General features: G+C 28.5%; 1 protein-coding gene and 1 long non-coding RNA gene across 4 annotated transcripts in view; one reads left to right on the top strand and one right to left on the bottom strand.

Moving 5' to 3' along the window:
- The window catches only part of LOC125246949 (A disintegrin and metalloproteinase with thrombospondin motifs 20), a 93,334-nt gene that overhangs the window by 6,103 nt on the left and 73,657 nt on the right, over positions 1-13,574 (bottom strand). For 2 of the 3 annotated variants that reach the window (XM_048158102.1, XM_048158103.1), the window contains 4 exons: positions 6,103-6,270; positions 4,490-4,663; positions 2,192-2,362; positions 24-215 (listed from right to left, as the gene is read on the bottom strand). In XM_048158102.1, coding sequence (XP_048014059.1) covers positions 24-215; positions 2,192-2,362; positions 4,490-4,663; positions 6,103-6,270 — 705 coding nt within the window. Of the gene's footprint in view, positions 1-23; positions 216-2,191; positions 2,363-4,489; positions 4,664-6,102; positions 6,271-13,574 lie in introns of those variants that run through there. The other variant, XM_048158104.1, reaches the window with a different exon arrangement.
- On the top strand, positions 8,692-11,308 carry LOC125246950. The gene is made up of 3 exons (XR_007179998.1): positions 8,692-9,013; positions 10,300-10,331; positions 10,491-11,308. It is a non-coding gene; the product is annotated as an uncharacterized LOC125246950 (long non-coding RNA).

Here is a 13,574-nt window from a genome sequence, read left to right as displayed (position 1 = left end):
GCTCGGCTCTCAATCTCACGCACCTCGCTCCACGGACCCACGCTCCAGACCGCAGGAGACGGGCAGGAGGAGAGTCGGCAGGGCCTGCTGTCGGCCGGAGGGCGCTCGCTGCATTTGGAGGGCGACGCCGCGTGAGAATACGACTGCAGGTCAGAGGTCACGGCAGAGCAGCGAACCGCCCGCCGCTGGAGTCCAGAACCGCAGCTCACCGAACACTGAACACACCAATCACCTCATGAGCTCATATTCCTCATCTAACGCCTCTGAACATGACTTGCGTAATGCGTACATGTGTGAATGTTTTACAACACTAAAGCTTTTAGAATTATTTTTATTACTATTATTTTTTTTAAATAATTGTATTAATTTACTAATTAATTATTATTATTATTATTATTTTTAAATTGCAGCAGCAAGTAAAAGGATTTATTTATTTATTTATGTGAATTGCAGCATCATCATTTTATTTTTTTACTTTACATATATTACATAAACTTTTAACATAACATATATATATATTAGGAATTTGAACAGCAAGTGAAGCTATTTATATATTGGAGACACGTGAAAAAATTAATTATTGTAACAAATATTTATTTATTATTATTTATTTATGAATATTTTATATTTATTTATTTATTTATTGGAGATACATGTGAAAAAAATTCATTATTGTAACAAATATTTATTATTATTATTTATTAATGTTTTATATTTATTTATTTATTTATTGGAGATGTGAAAAAATTCATTATTGTAACATATTTATTATTATTATTTATTTATTAATGTTTTATATTTATTTATTTATTTATTGGAGACACATGTGAAAAAATTCATTATTGTAACACATATTTATTATTATTATTTATTTATTGTTTTATATTTATTCATTTATTTATTGGAAACACATGTGAAAAAAATCATTATTGTAACAAATATTTATTTATTATTTATTTATTAATATTTTATATTTATTTATTTATTGGAGACACATGTGAAAAAATTCATTATTGTAACATATTTATTATTATTATTTATTTATTAATGTTTTATATTTATTTATTTATTTATTGGAGACACATGTGAAAAAATTCATTATTGTAACACATATTTATTATTATTATTTATTTATTGTTTTATATTTATTTATTTATTTATTGGAGACACATGTGAAAAAAATCATTATTGTAACAAATATTTATTATTATTATTTATTTATTAATATTTTATATTTATTTATTTATTGGAGACACATGAAAAAATTAATTATTGTAACAAATATTTATTATTATTATTATTATTTATTTAGTAATGTTTTATATTTATTTATTTATTGGAGACACGTGAAAAAAATTCATTATTGTAACAAATATTTATTATTATTATTTATTTATTTATATTTTATGTGCATTGGTACAAGTAAATTAATTCATTTATGATTTTTTTTATTTATTATTTTTATATGAATCTGAACAGCAAGTGAAGGATTTTTTATTTTTTTATTGTGAAGTGAAGAAATTTTGTTATTTTAACATTTATTTATTATTTTATTTATTTGTTTTTTAATGCAAATTGAAGCAGAAAGTGAAGGAATTTCATTTTTTTCATTTTTTATAGGAATTTGAAAAGCAAGTGAAGAAATGTAATTATTTGTTTATTGTTTATATGCATTATTTATTTACATTTGTGTGAATTGGCACAACAAGTAAATTAATTCATTTATGTATGTATTTTATTTTTTATATATGAATTTATATGAATTTGAACAGCAAGTGAAGGGATTTAATTATTATTAATTATCATTATTATTAATATTTATTTATTATTTTATTTATTTATGTGAAGGAACAACAAGCAAATAAATTGTTATTATAACATTTATTTATTATGCAATTTATTTGTTTTCATGTGAATTGAAGCAGCAAGTGAAGAAATTCATTTTTTATTTATTTTAGTTTTACATTTTTATAGAAATTTGAACATAAAGTGAAGGAATTGATTTATTTGACTTATTTTCGTGAATTTATTTAATGTGAATTAGAGCAGAGACTGAAGGAAAGTGTCCATCATGCATCAATATTTTTGGTCATAATTCCCACACTTCTCTTTCATAGTTCATGATTGTATGTCAAAATCAGTCTTACTAAAGCATGAGGAGGCGTGTCCAAACTGTGATTGACAGGCGTACCTGACTCCATGCTGCAGTGACCCAGACGTACCGGCAGGTGGCGCTGTGGCACGGCTCGTGTGTGTGGGGTTTGGTAGAGGCGTCACACATGTGCTCAGAAACCACCTTCATCCCTCCATCCTGACAAAACACCGACCGGGACCTCACGCCCCGTCCACAGGTGGCGTTACACTGGACACACACACACACACACACACACACACACAGAACATTAAACTGACACAGCACAAACTATCTGAACATCCTTTTCTGAATTATTCCCATATAAATCTGTGGTTGTGGATGTAGTTGCGAGATCCTCCAGACGAGGGCGCTGCTGCACCATTACAGCTCATGTTCAGGAAACATGTTTAAGGTCAAAGGTTTGGAGAGACAGAGGACACAAATCAAGCAGATCACATTTGAGATGACAGAAACCATAAACAGCAGAAACATCAGAGCACATGTTTGATATCTGGAGCTTTAGAGGAGCGATGAAAGACGTGGTGACGTGCTTCTCCTCTGAAGTCTGAGCTGTTGCTCTGCCATCTGTCATCTGGAGATGATCTTATCATCACACAAACCCTCACATCACCTTCAGACCACGATCACACCGAAACAAAGACCAGCAAGATTATGCAAAAACCCCAAAGCTCCTACAGACAGCCTTTCTTTTCTTTATGCTGATTTTTGAAATATGTTTCTTGTGATTTTGGGCTGAAGTGGGACGATTCTTGATATTCTTCATCTTCTCTTTACTGACATTTTCACTCACTGAATTCTGAACTAGAAAAACTCAAATAATATATATTTTTTTATATCAATATATTCATATATTGTTTCTAGTGTTTTACTGAAAAAAAGTTAAAATGTTATTGCACTTTTTGCACAAAGTTCTCAAATTTCAGGTTTATCTTACTTTACTTCCTTCCTGTTTTTAAAGGGGAGGAGGGATCTTTTTTTTAAAGAAAAGTATCTTTTATATGAGTATTATGTGTTTAAAACAAAATAAAATACAATAACTTGACTTCTTATAGGCATTTTTATAAAATAATATTTTATTATTGGTATTTTCTTGTATAACACACTCTAATAATCTTTGTTTTTTTTTTGTTTTTTTACAGTGTATTCTGTATATTTGTATATATTTCTCTTTTAATGATCTAATATTTAAATACATAATGAATGAATGAAATAAAACAAGGATGATTGGAGTAAGAAAATACTATTTCAGTCTATCTACTTAAAATTATCTTATGTATTAGAACTGTGTTCATTTATTATTAATAATAATAAAATAAATTATAGATTATGACTTATTAGCATTTTCTGAATAAAATTATCTTATGTACAGTGAAAGTACAAGTTAATTTACTACTAATAAAAAATAAAATAAAATTAAACAAAATAAAATGAATAGATTACAGCTTTCTCTGATTGTGATGTATTACTTATTAGCATTTTTACTACGTTTATTTATTATTAATCACACACAGACATATAGAAATATATTAAAAATAAAGTAAAAATAACAAAATTTCATGTTTATTTATTAATAATAAACATTTACAAGTTATATATATATATATATATATATATATATATATATATATATATATAATTAAATAATAATATATAAAAAATAAAATTAACATTTATTTTTTGTATAAAAGTATTTCATGTTTATTTATTAATAATATTTATTATATATATATATAATTAAATAATAATAATGTATTATTTATTTTTCTTTAATAATTTTAATTTTTGTATACAATTATGAACTAATATGAACATATATTTTTCTATATGAAATAAGAACTGTGTTCATTTATTAATAAAATAAAATAATATAGACTATAGCATGAATTAGCTCTGACTTATGACATATTACCATTTTTTGTATAAAAGTATATTATGTACTATAGTAAAAGTACTATCAGTTAATTTACTATTAATAAAAATTAAATTAAACAAAATAAATTAAAATAAAGAGACCACAGATTTCTCTGATTGTGATGTATGACTTATTAGCTTTTTTGTATAAAAATATTTTAAGTATAAGTACTACTTGTTTTATATATATATAACAAGTAAATATATATATTAAAAATAAACAAAATAAAATAATAATAAAAAATAATAATAAAATAAAACAAAACAAAACAAAACAAAACAAAATTAAATAAAATAAAATAAAATAAACCTTCTTTCAGCAGGTCAGGCTGGTTTGTGTCTGTTTCTCCAGCTCTGAATCAGAGTGTGAGGTGTGTGTAACCGTGACCGAGCAGCAAACACGCTTCTCCATGTGTTACTCACGTCCTGCCACCCGTGTGCCGCCCAGCTGTGCGTCTGACATCCGGTGTGGAAGCAGGACCGGAGCGGGACGGGACGCGCACGCATGTCACACATGTCATCCCTGACGCGACCTCTGCCCTTTAACCTGCAGAAGACCTCACGGGACTGAACGCCAGCGCCACAGCTCACCGAACACTGCACACACACACACACACACACACACACACACACACACACACAAGAGCTGATTATTACAGTCAGTGAGTGAGCAGCGGCGGGAGCGGAGCGGGACGTCTGTATTACAGCTCTGCTGGTGTGAGGGTGTCACACTCGCCCCTGTTCAGATATAAAACATGTCTTTCTGCTGATTTCACGCTCTGGGCAGGCATGCGAGAGGAGATGATTGCTTCCAGAGGGGAATGATGGGGATCGTGACGCGGTTTGGGGGATAAACTGGGGCAAGAGATGGCCTGGACGTCCCACGTGACCCAACACACCACAGCCAATCAGAACACTGGGTGGATTTACTACATTAATCAGAATAGTCACATATTGTTTCTAGTATTTTACTGGAAAAAGTATGTTATTTATAAAATATGTGTTTTCAAAAGGGGAAAAAATATGTTTTATGGGAGTATGTGTTCATTTACTAATAATATCATAAAAAAATAAAAATAAATAAATAACATAAAAAATAATATACACTAACTTATTGGCATTTTTTGTATAAAAGTATTGTATGTTCTTTTACTATACTACTATTACTGATAAATAATAGAAAATAAAATAAATTAAATAATAATATAAGAAAATATGAAATAAAACACAGAAAAATACAGTAAGACGTGAATTATAATATTTAAGAATTATATACAATAATTTATGATTTATGTTGGCATTTTACATATAAAAGTATCTTATGTAGGAGTACTGTGTTTATTTACTACAAATAACATAACAAAATAAATAAATATATAAAATAAAATAAAATAAAATAAAATAACAAAATAAAATAACATAACAACAAAATAAAAAATATATAAAATAAAATAATAAACTAACATAATATAACAAAATAAAAAAATATATAAAATAAAATAAAATAACAAAATAAAACAGCATAACATAAAATAAAAAAATATATAAAATAAAATTACATAACATAACAAAATAAAAATATATAAAATAAAATAACAAAATAAAATAAAATAACATAACATAAAAAATTAACAAAATAAAATAGCATAACATAACAAAATAAAAATATATAAAATAAAATAAAATAAAATAACAAAATAAAATAGCATAACATAACAAAATAAAAATATATAAAATAAAATAAAATAACAAAATAAAATAACAACATAACATAACAAAATAATACAAAAATAATAAAATAATAAAATAACATAACAACATAAAAAATAATAAAATATAAAATAAGATATGATAAAATGTAAAATAAAATACAAAATAAAACTTATGACTTATTATTGGCATTATTTGAATAAAAGTATCTTAGGAATATTGTGTGTTCATTTATTTATAAAATAAATAAATAAAACAAAATATAATAAAAAAAAATAAAAATAAAAGAAAAAAAATAATAAAATATAATTCTCTGATTGACGCACCGCTCTCCACTGATTGGCTCTCCAGCCGGGGCAGGGTCCCGCCCTACAGGCCTTCTGTGTTTTGGGCGGGTTCAGATGAGCACAGCTCTCGTCCTCGATCTGGGTCTGATTCTGGTCGACACACACGATCTGTCGCTCTTTGATTCCCTTCCCACAGGACACCGAACACTACAGAGACAGAGAGAGATGTGGGATGAGAACGTGTCACACCAACACTCAAACAACAGCGCTAGTGGCGTGCCACAATTCATATTTCATTAATTCAAGTCTTTCCAGAGCTATTTATTATTTTTTTCAAAGGATGCGAACCACAAGCCACCGTGTTCTGCAAGCGGTGGGCTTAAATTCAAACCAGAACGGACAAAGCCGAGAGAAAACCATCGACAGTCATCTGGAACCAATAATGCAGAACATTCTCCAGAGAAACAGAGGAGAGGCGTCCACATCCGCTCATGAGACAGTACATGATTCAGTCTGTTAAAAAAATAAATAAATAAATAAAAAAATTAAAAAAAAGGTAAAATAAAAAATAAATAAATAAAATAGTAAAATAAAACAAATAATAAAATAGTAAAATAAAAAAAAAATAGTAAAATAAAAAATAAAAAAATAAAATAAAATAGTAAAATAAAAAAATAAAAAATAGTAAAATAAAAAAAAAATAGTAAAATAAATTGTAAAATTGTAAAATAAAAAATAAAATAGTAAAAAAATAAATTGTAAAATAAAAAATAAAATAAAATAGGTAAAATAAAAATAAAATAAAATAGTAACATAAAAAATAAAATAAATAAAATAAAATAGTAAAATAAAAAAAATAGTAAAATAAAAAAAATAAAATTGTAAAATAAAAAAATAAAATAATAAAATAAAAAATAAAATAAAATGGTAAAATAAAAAATAAAATAAAATAGTAAAAGAAAAAATAAAATAAATAAAATAAAATAGTAAAAGAAAAAAAAAAATTGTAAAAGAAAAAAAAATAGTAAAATAAAATAAAATAAAATAATAAAATAAAAAATAAAATAAAATGGTAAAATAAAAAATAAAATAAAATAGTAAAATAAAAAATAAAATAAATAAAACAAAATAGTAAAATAAAAAAAATAAAATTGTAAAATAAAAAAAATAAAAAATAGTAAAAAATAAAATTGTAAAAGAAAAAAATAAAATAAAATAGTAAAATAAAATAAAATAAAATAATAAAATAAAAATTAAAATAAAATGGTAAAATAAAAAATAAAATAAAATAGTAAAATAAAAAATAAAATAAAATAGTGAAATAAAATATAAAATAGTAAAAAAATAGTACAATAAAAATAAAATAAATTAAATAGTAAAATAAAAAATAAAATAAAATAGTAAAAAAAAAAAAAAAAAAAAACATTTTAAAAAACATTTTAAAAAAGTTAAATAAAAAAAGATAAATTACATGTATCTACACACCTAGTTCTGTCATGAAACTCTAGATGGCAAAGGCTGATAGGTCCTTAACTCAATTTGGCAGTGAATACATTGTTATCTACATAGGGTTAAAGGTTAAAGTGAAATAATCATTCGTGCTGTGAACTAGGTTATCATTTTAGCCGCTTTACTCTAATGACACGTTCATTTATTTCCAATAATTCGTCACGGTAGCCCATGCACACATCGTCATAGGCCACTAGAGCTAAGCCATACTTCACAATTTAAAAAATGCAATTATCAATAATAATATTACAACATAATACTTTTTTTTTAAAATTTGAATAATAGCAATGACAATAATAATAATAATGGGTAAATGTGTTCGCTTTTTTAAATCTGTTAACCTTCATGAGGATCTTATAGTGACCATAATTTGTTAATATGCGTCAGGATTCGATACCTTTTCTTTGAAATATGAGCGTCAGCCTCATCCATTGAGAAAAAAACTCCTGTAAGATTGTGATGAAAATGCTTGACAAAACAACATCCCTCAGGGCTTTTGGCTCAAAAGCATGCACATTTGGAGAAATACTATAAATTTGGACATACTACTCTGTTCACATACTGTTTTTCGCATACTATATAGTAGAGAAGTATTCGAGAGTGAGAGACTTCCAGAGATCGCTATAACATGCAGATAGACACTTTTGAAGATCATAAATACACGATTGTGACGATATATGGTGGTTTATCTGTGTTCTTCATGCCATGTCGGGTATTTTCATAATAACAGATTATATTTATAATGCAATGCTAATCAACATAGCTTTTCTCATTGTGCAGAATGCCATAAAAATATATATTTTCTGTCGGATTTTGTTTATCCGAAGCCATATCACATCACAGAAGGTTATTTAAAACACTCGACTTGACAGATATATAAGCTGGATCTGCTTCAGCTTCCTGTTTGGACTTCAATAAAAGATCCCAGTATCTGTACATTTGATCTTCACAGAGAATAAAAGAAACAGGTTTGAGCAGCTCTAAAGAGCATCCAGACACACACACACACACACACACACACACACACACACACACACACACACACACACACACACACACACACACACACACACACATCATAAACAAGGTCATTACAGAGGTATTTTAAACACAGGGCTGCAGTCTGCCAGCAGCACAACACATCAAAGAACACACAGATAAGTGAGCGACCATCAGATACACACACACACACACACACACACACACACACACACACACACACACACACACACACACACACTAATGGGGTCGGACAAACCACTCCTCAAAACTCCTAAAGGAAAAGAGGAGGAGAAACAGGGACGAGGAGAGACGGCTGTGAACGCTCACGTCTGAAGGTAGTTAGGAGTTAGTCAGCTTTACTAGGAACACACAACTGAAGGACGACTTCATCTTCATCTGAGGACGGAAGAGAGGAGAAAACAGGAATGGAGAAACTGAGGTGGGTCTGAAGAGACAGAAAGATGAAGGTGTTTAGTGTTAAAATAGACGCTGCATGATTCAGACGATCACATCTAATGCATGAATGTGTGTTTGATTCTCATAATCTGACTTTACTGAGCTTCAATTACGTTTATTTCTGATACGGATAATACAATGAAACAGAAACAGGGCAAGAACATGTTCAGGTCATAATTCAGTTAAATAATTACAAAAGTACTGTTAATATCTGTGAGTGAATCTCTCTGAAAGCTTTATGAACACTGAATCAGTTCATTTGTTCAGAAAGGCAACAAAAATGAGCTCGTCAGGCGTATCGACCGAAATATGTTAGACTGTTTATTGCTCGAACACCAAAAAATGCATGAAGTCTATAACCAGATCCATGTGTGTTTGAGACCAGATTTATGGAAATGCATTTCTGTTTTCTGTCAGTGTAACATCAGTTTTGCTCATTGTTTCTGCTTAGAGAAACTCGACTCTCAAGAGTTTCCTCAGTTATTGATTATCAACTGTTGCTAAAAGTTCATACAAGGAAGAAAATCATATATCAGTGTTAAACTCAACAAACTCAACTATATATATATATATATATATATATATATATATATATATATATATATATATACATATAATTTATTTTTGTATTTTAAAATTTGTTTATTAGTTAAATTGTATTAAATTAATATATAATTATTTATTTTTTATTATTTTTACATATTTAATATTAATTTATTTATTTATTTATTTTATTTATTTTATTTATTAATTTATTTATTATTTATTTATTAAATTAATATATAATCATTTTATTATTTTACAATTTGTTTATTAGTTACATTTTATTAAATTAATATAATTGTATTTATTTATTATAATTTTATTTATTTATATTTTAAGATTTGTTACATTTTATTAAATATTAAATATGTATATAAAATTATATGTAAAACAAATATTATATATATATATATATATATATATATATATATATAAATGAAACATTTAATTTAAATGATATAAATTAATTATTATTATAAAATATTTAATTATTATTATTATAAAATAATTTAATTAAATGAAAATGCATATACAGACGACACCGAATGAACAATTGGATACAATTTTATCTTTTTTTTTTAATGCAGAATAACAAATAATATATTATATATAAAATAACATATATAAAAACAAATGCAGTATGAACGAAAGCTCTTAATGTGTAAATAAATGCGGTTCATGGAGTCTCAGTGGACAGACGTCTTTATCAAATGTGTGTGTTTCCAGGACTGGTTCAGATGTGAAGTGCTGATGTCACGGTGAGTTCACTGAACATCTCATGAGACGAATGAATGAGGCACAACAGTCCATTACAATCAACAAATCATGTTCAACAAAAATATATCCATTATAAATGGATATAAAAGAGCATATTTAAGTACACTTCTCATAGCTGAATACCATTGGCCATTACACAGCACAAGAAGATCAAGTGTCTGCATATGAAAACCACATGAGAGGATCAGACTCTTCAAAGATCGCAGTAAATCTGAAGCCGTCACTCACGAACCCTGGCAGAACCTCAAACGGGCCGGAAAACGTCACAGCGCTCATTAAAGGCCGGGACAGACTGAGCCGAATCCATGAGGAACATCAGCAGAATCACTGTCACCTACACTGATCATCATAAACATACACTGTGTGTCTTTGTGAAGGTCTTTTGCAGGAATGAACGTAGAAGACAGACGCTGAACGGACGGCAGCTGGTAAGATCTGCGCGTCAATAAATCACCAAACACATAAACAGACGAGGACGATGAACATACCGCGGTTAAAAACATACCTAACCTAACATACTGGTAAACATGCCATGAAAAGAATGTCACAAAAGTTATAGTATATGTTATATTTTAATTTAAATAATTATATACATATAGATCAGCTGTGTTGTTCAGGAGTGTGTTGAAGTCAAACACTCGTGGCTTTAGCGTGTCATGAACTCATTTCTCCATCAGCAGTTCTCCGTTTACTCTTTCAGACATGAAGTGCTGTGTTTGTTCATCCATATTTGGCCCTGCAGTGAATCTGTGTATCTTGAGCTCATCACATATTTAAAGTCCAGACTGGAATAGTTTATGGTTCAAGGATACTATGAAATGAGCCCCGTGTGAGATCTTCCTTACAGTCCATTATATGTAACTAGGCATGTGACGGTATAAAATTTTCATGTTGCGATTAATTGCTGAAGCTTTTATCACGGTATACGGTATTATCACGATATTTAAATAAAGTGCAATGCAAAAAAAAGTGTTGTCAGTATAACATGTTTAAGAACGCTTTAACAAAAATAACTCTGAATGTTTAAATACAATAATACAATACACAAAAAAAATATAAAGTCAAATTTTCAAACAGATTAAAGTGCAAAAGAATTAGGCCATAAAGAACAACATATAAAACTTTACAATAATGTCTCATTATTTAATGCATTAACTAAAATTGAGCAACAGCTACATTTGTTACAGAAAGTATTATTTTTTGTTAATGTTAGTTAAGAAACACAACTGATCATTGTTAGTTTTATCTCAGGTCCATTAAATAAGTACTTTTGATTTTAGTAATGTTATGAAACAGTAACTAAGAAATTAACACTAACTAAGAATAATTAATGCTTTATAAGTATTTTTCATTGTCAGTTTGGTAATAATGAATTAACATGTTAACTAATGAAGCCGTATGTCTTTAAGTTTTACTGAACAATAACAAATAATCAGAACATTTCTAATCATTCGGGCATGTTGTAGTCCACATTAAAATATATATTTGAGGAATTTTAAAAACTTCACTAGTGCAGCTGCTTTGTTTGCGGGTTTTCCGGGGTAACCGCTGCATTTCTGCTGTTCCATCAGCGCCCTCTGCTGTCAGAGAGTGAACGCGCATGCGTCTCCTTCACTCGTTCCGTCATGTGCTTCTTGTGCATGTTGGGCTTGTTTACATCTGTCCCTTTGACGCAGAATACAGCGGTGTTGTGCATTTTATACGGTTGATGGAGAAAGTATTCTTAAATGCATTATAAAAATTTTAATATTGGTAATAAATTATTATTTATGGTATTTTGAAATGCCCACGATAACAATACCGTGCATATTCATTATCGCGATATATCGCATTACCGAATATCGGCACAAGTCTATATGTAACATAATATATATATATATATATATATATATATATATATATATATGAAGAGTTTGGTTCCAAAACGCGATAAACGCCATTTTCAAAAAATTGAGTTTCCACCAAAATCAGTATTGTATCTGGTCGGTATTGAAAAGTCATTTATTAATTTTGCGCAAAATGCGATATCCGTCGTGTTATTCTGTCATGTTTCTCCCTTTCTTTCCAAAACGCGACAAACGCCAGTCCCCTTCTCTGCAGAACGCGAAACCGCTCATCACAGCGCTCCATTCACCCACTAAACTTGAAGGCTTGCCGTTTTTAAACCAATGTACTCGGCAAATTGTTTATTTAACCGTGCGGTGGCGCCAGATCTCTTTAATCGGTAATGACAAATAATTTAACAAGATTCATTTTGGGAGCGACGGCTGAATGTATTTTTAGTAAAATGCTTTATAAGATAAATATTGGCAAAGTTGAGACTCGTCTGTAATGAATCAACTTACTTTGTTGTGTATTTTCATTTGAAAAATAACTTTTATATTGATGGATTAATTGATTTTGAAAAAAAAGTTATGGATTTATTGCATTTTGGGGAAAAAAATAATACGTTTTTATAATAAACTTTTTAAAATCAAAATGTAGATTTGAATTTTTATGTTTTTATAACCAAAAGATGCTAGGAAAGTTTGAAACAGAAAATAGTGGTTTTCTCTGCCACTTTCTTGGTAAAGAAAACACCTTTTACTCAAATTAATCAAAATGAGTTATTGCGTTTTGAACCAAACTCTTCATATATATATATATATATATATATATATATATATATATATATATAGATCCGTTTTATCAATGATTACAAACAAAAGCCAACAAACATTTTCACACTATTGAAATCTTTCCATCTGCTCTTTGTTTTCTTTTGAATCTGATTGAATTATTCCACACAGCTGAGGATGAATCTCTGACTCAGATGAGTGTGAACTATTGATCCGGACAGATCCGTTGCTGTTTTCTTTCCCATCTGGGATCCAGACGTGAGCAGGACTGGACCGGTACTGAACCACATCGATACGTGGAGACTGAATTCTTCAGTTCTAGACTGGTTTACAGTTGTTAAACACTTATTTCAACAAGATTTCAACTGGTGTGTCCAAACACGAACATGGACCAAATAGTGTAAAATCTAGTGTAAAATCCGGATTGAATCCAGTTGACCCACACCACTGTTATTCAATCATTGTGCTCTACTACATGAACTTTGACTTAATTTGAGCTGTACACCAGTACTAATCCAGACTAAACCTGAGAAACTCGTCACAGATTCAAAGTCAGACACAGAAGAGTTTAAGAGATATCTTGACATTATCAGAGTCTATTGCTGA

The sequence above is a fragment of the Megalobrama amblycephala genome, linkage group LG15 (genome assembly GCF_018812025.1).
Source record: "Megalobrama amblycephala isolate DHTTF-2021 linkage group LG15, ASM1881202v1, whole genome shotgun sequence".
Classification (NCBI taxonomy): domain Eukaryota; kingdom Metazoa; phylum Chordata; class Actinopteri; order Cypriniformes; family Xenocyprididae; genus Megalobrama; species Megalobrama amblycephala.
Note: the sequence above shows the minus strand (reverse complement) of the source record. Positions and strands in the feature narration are given on the sequence as shown.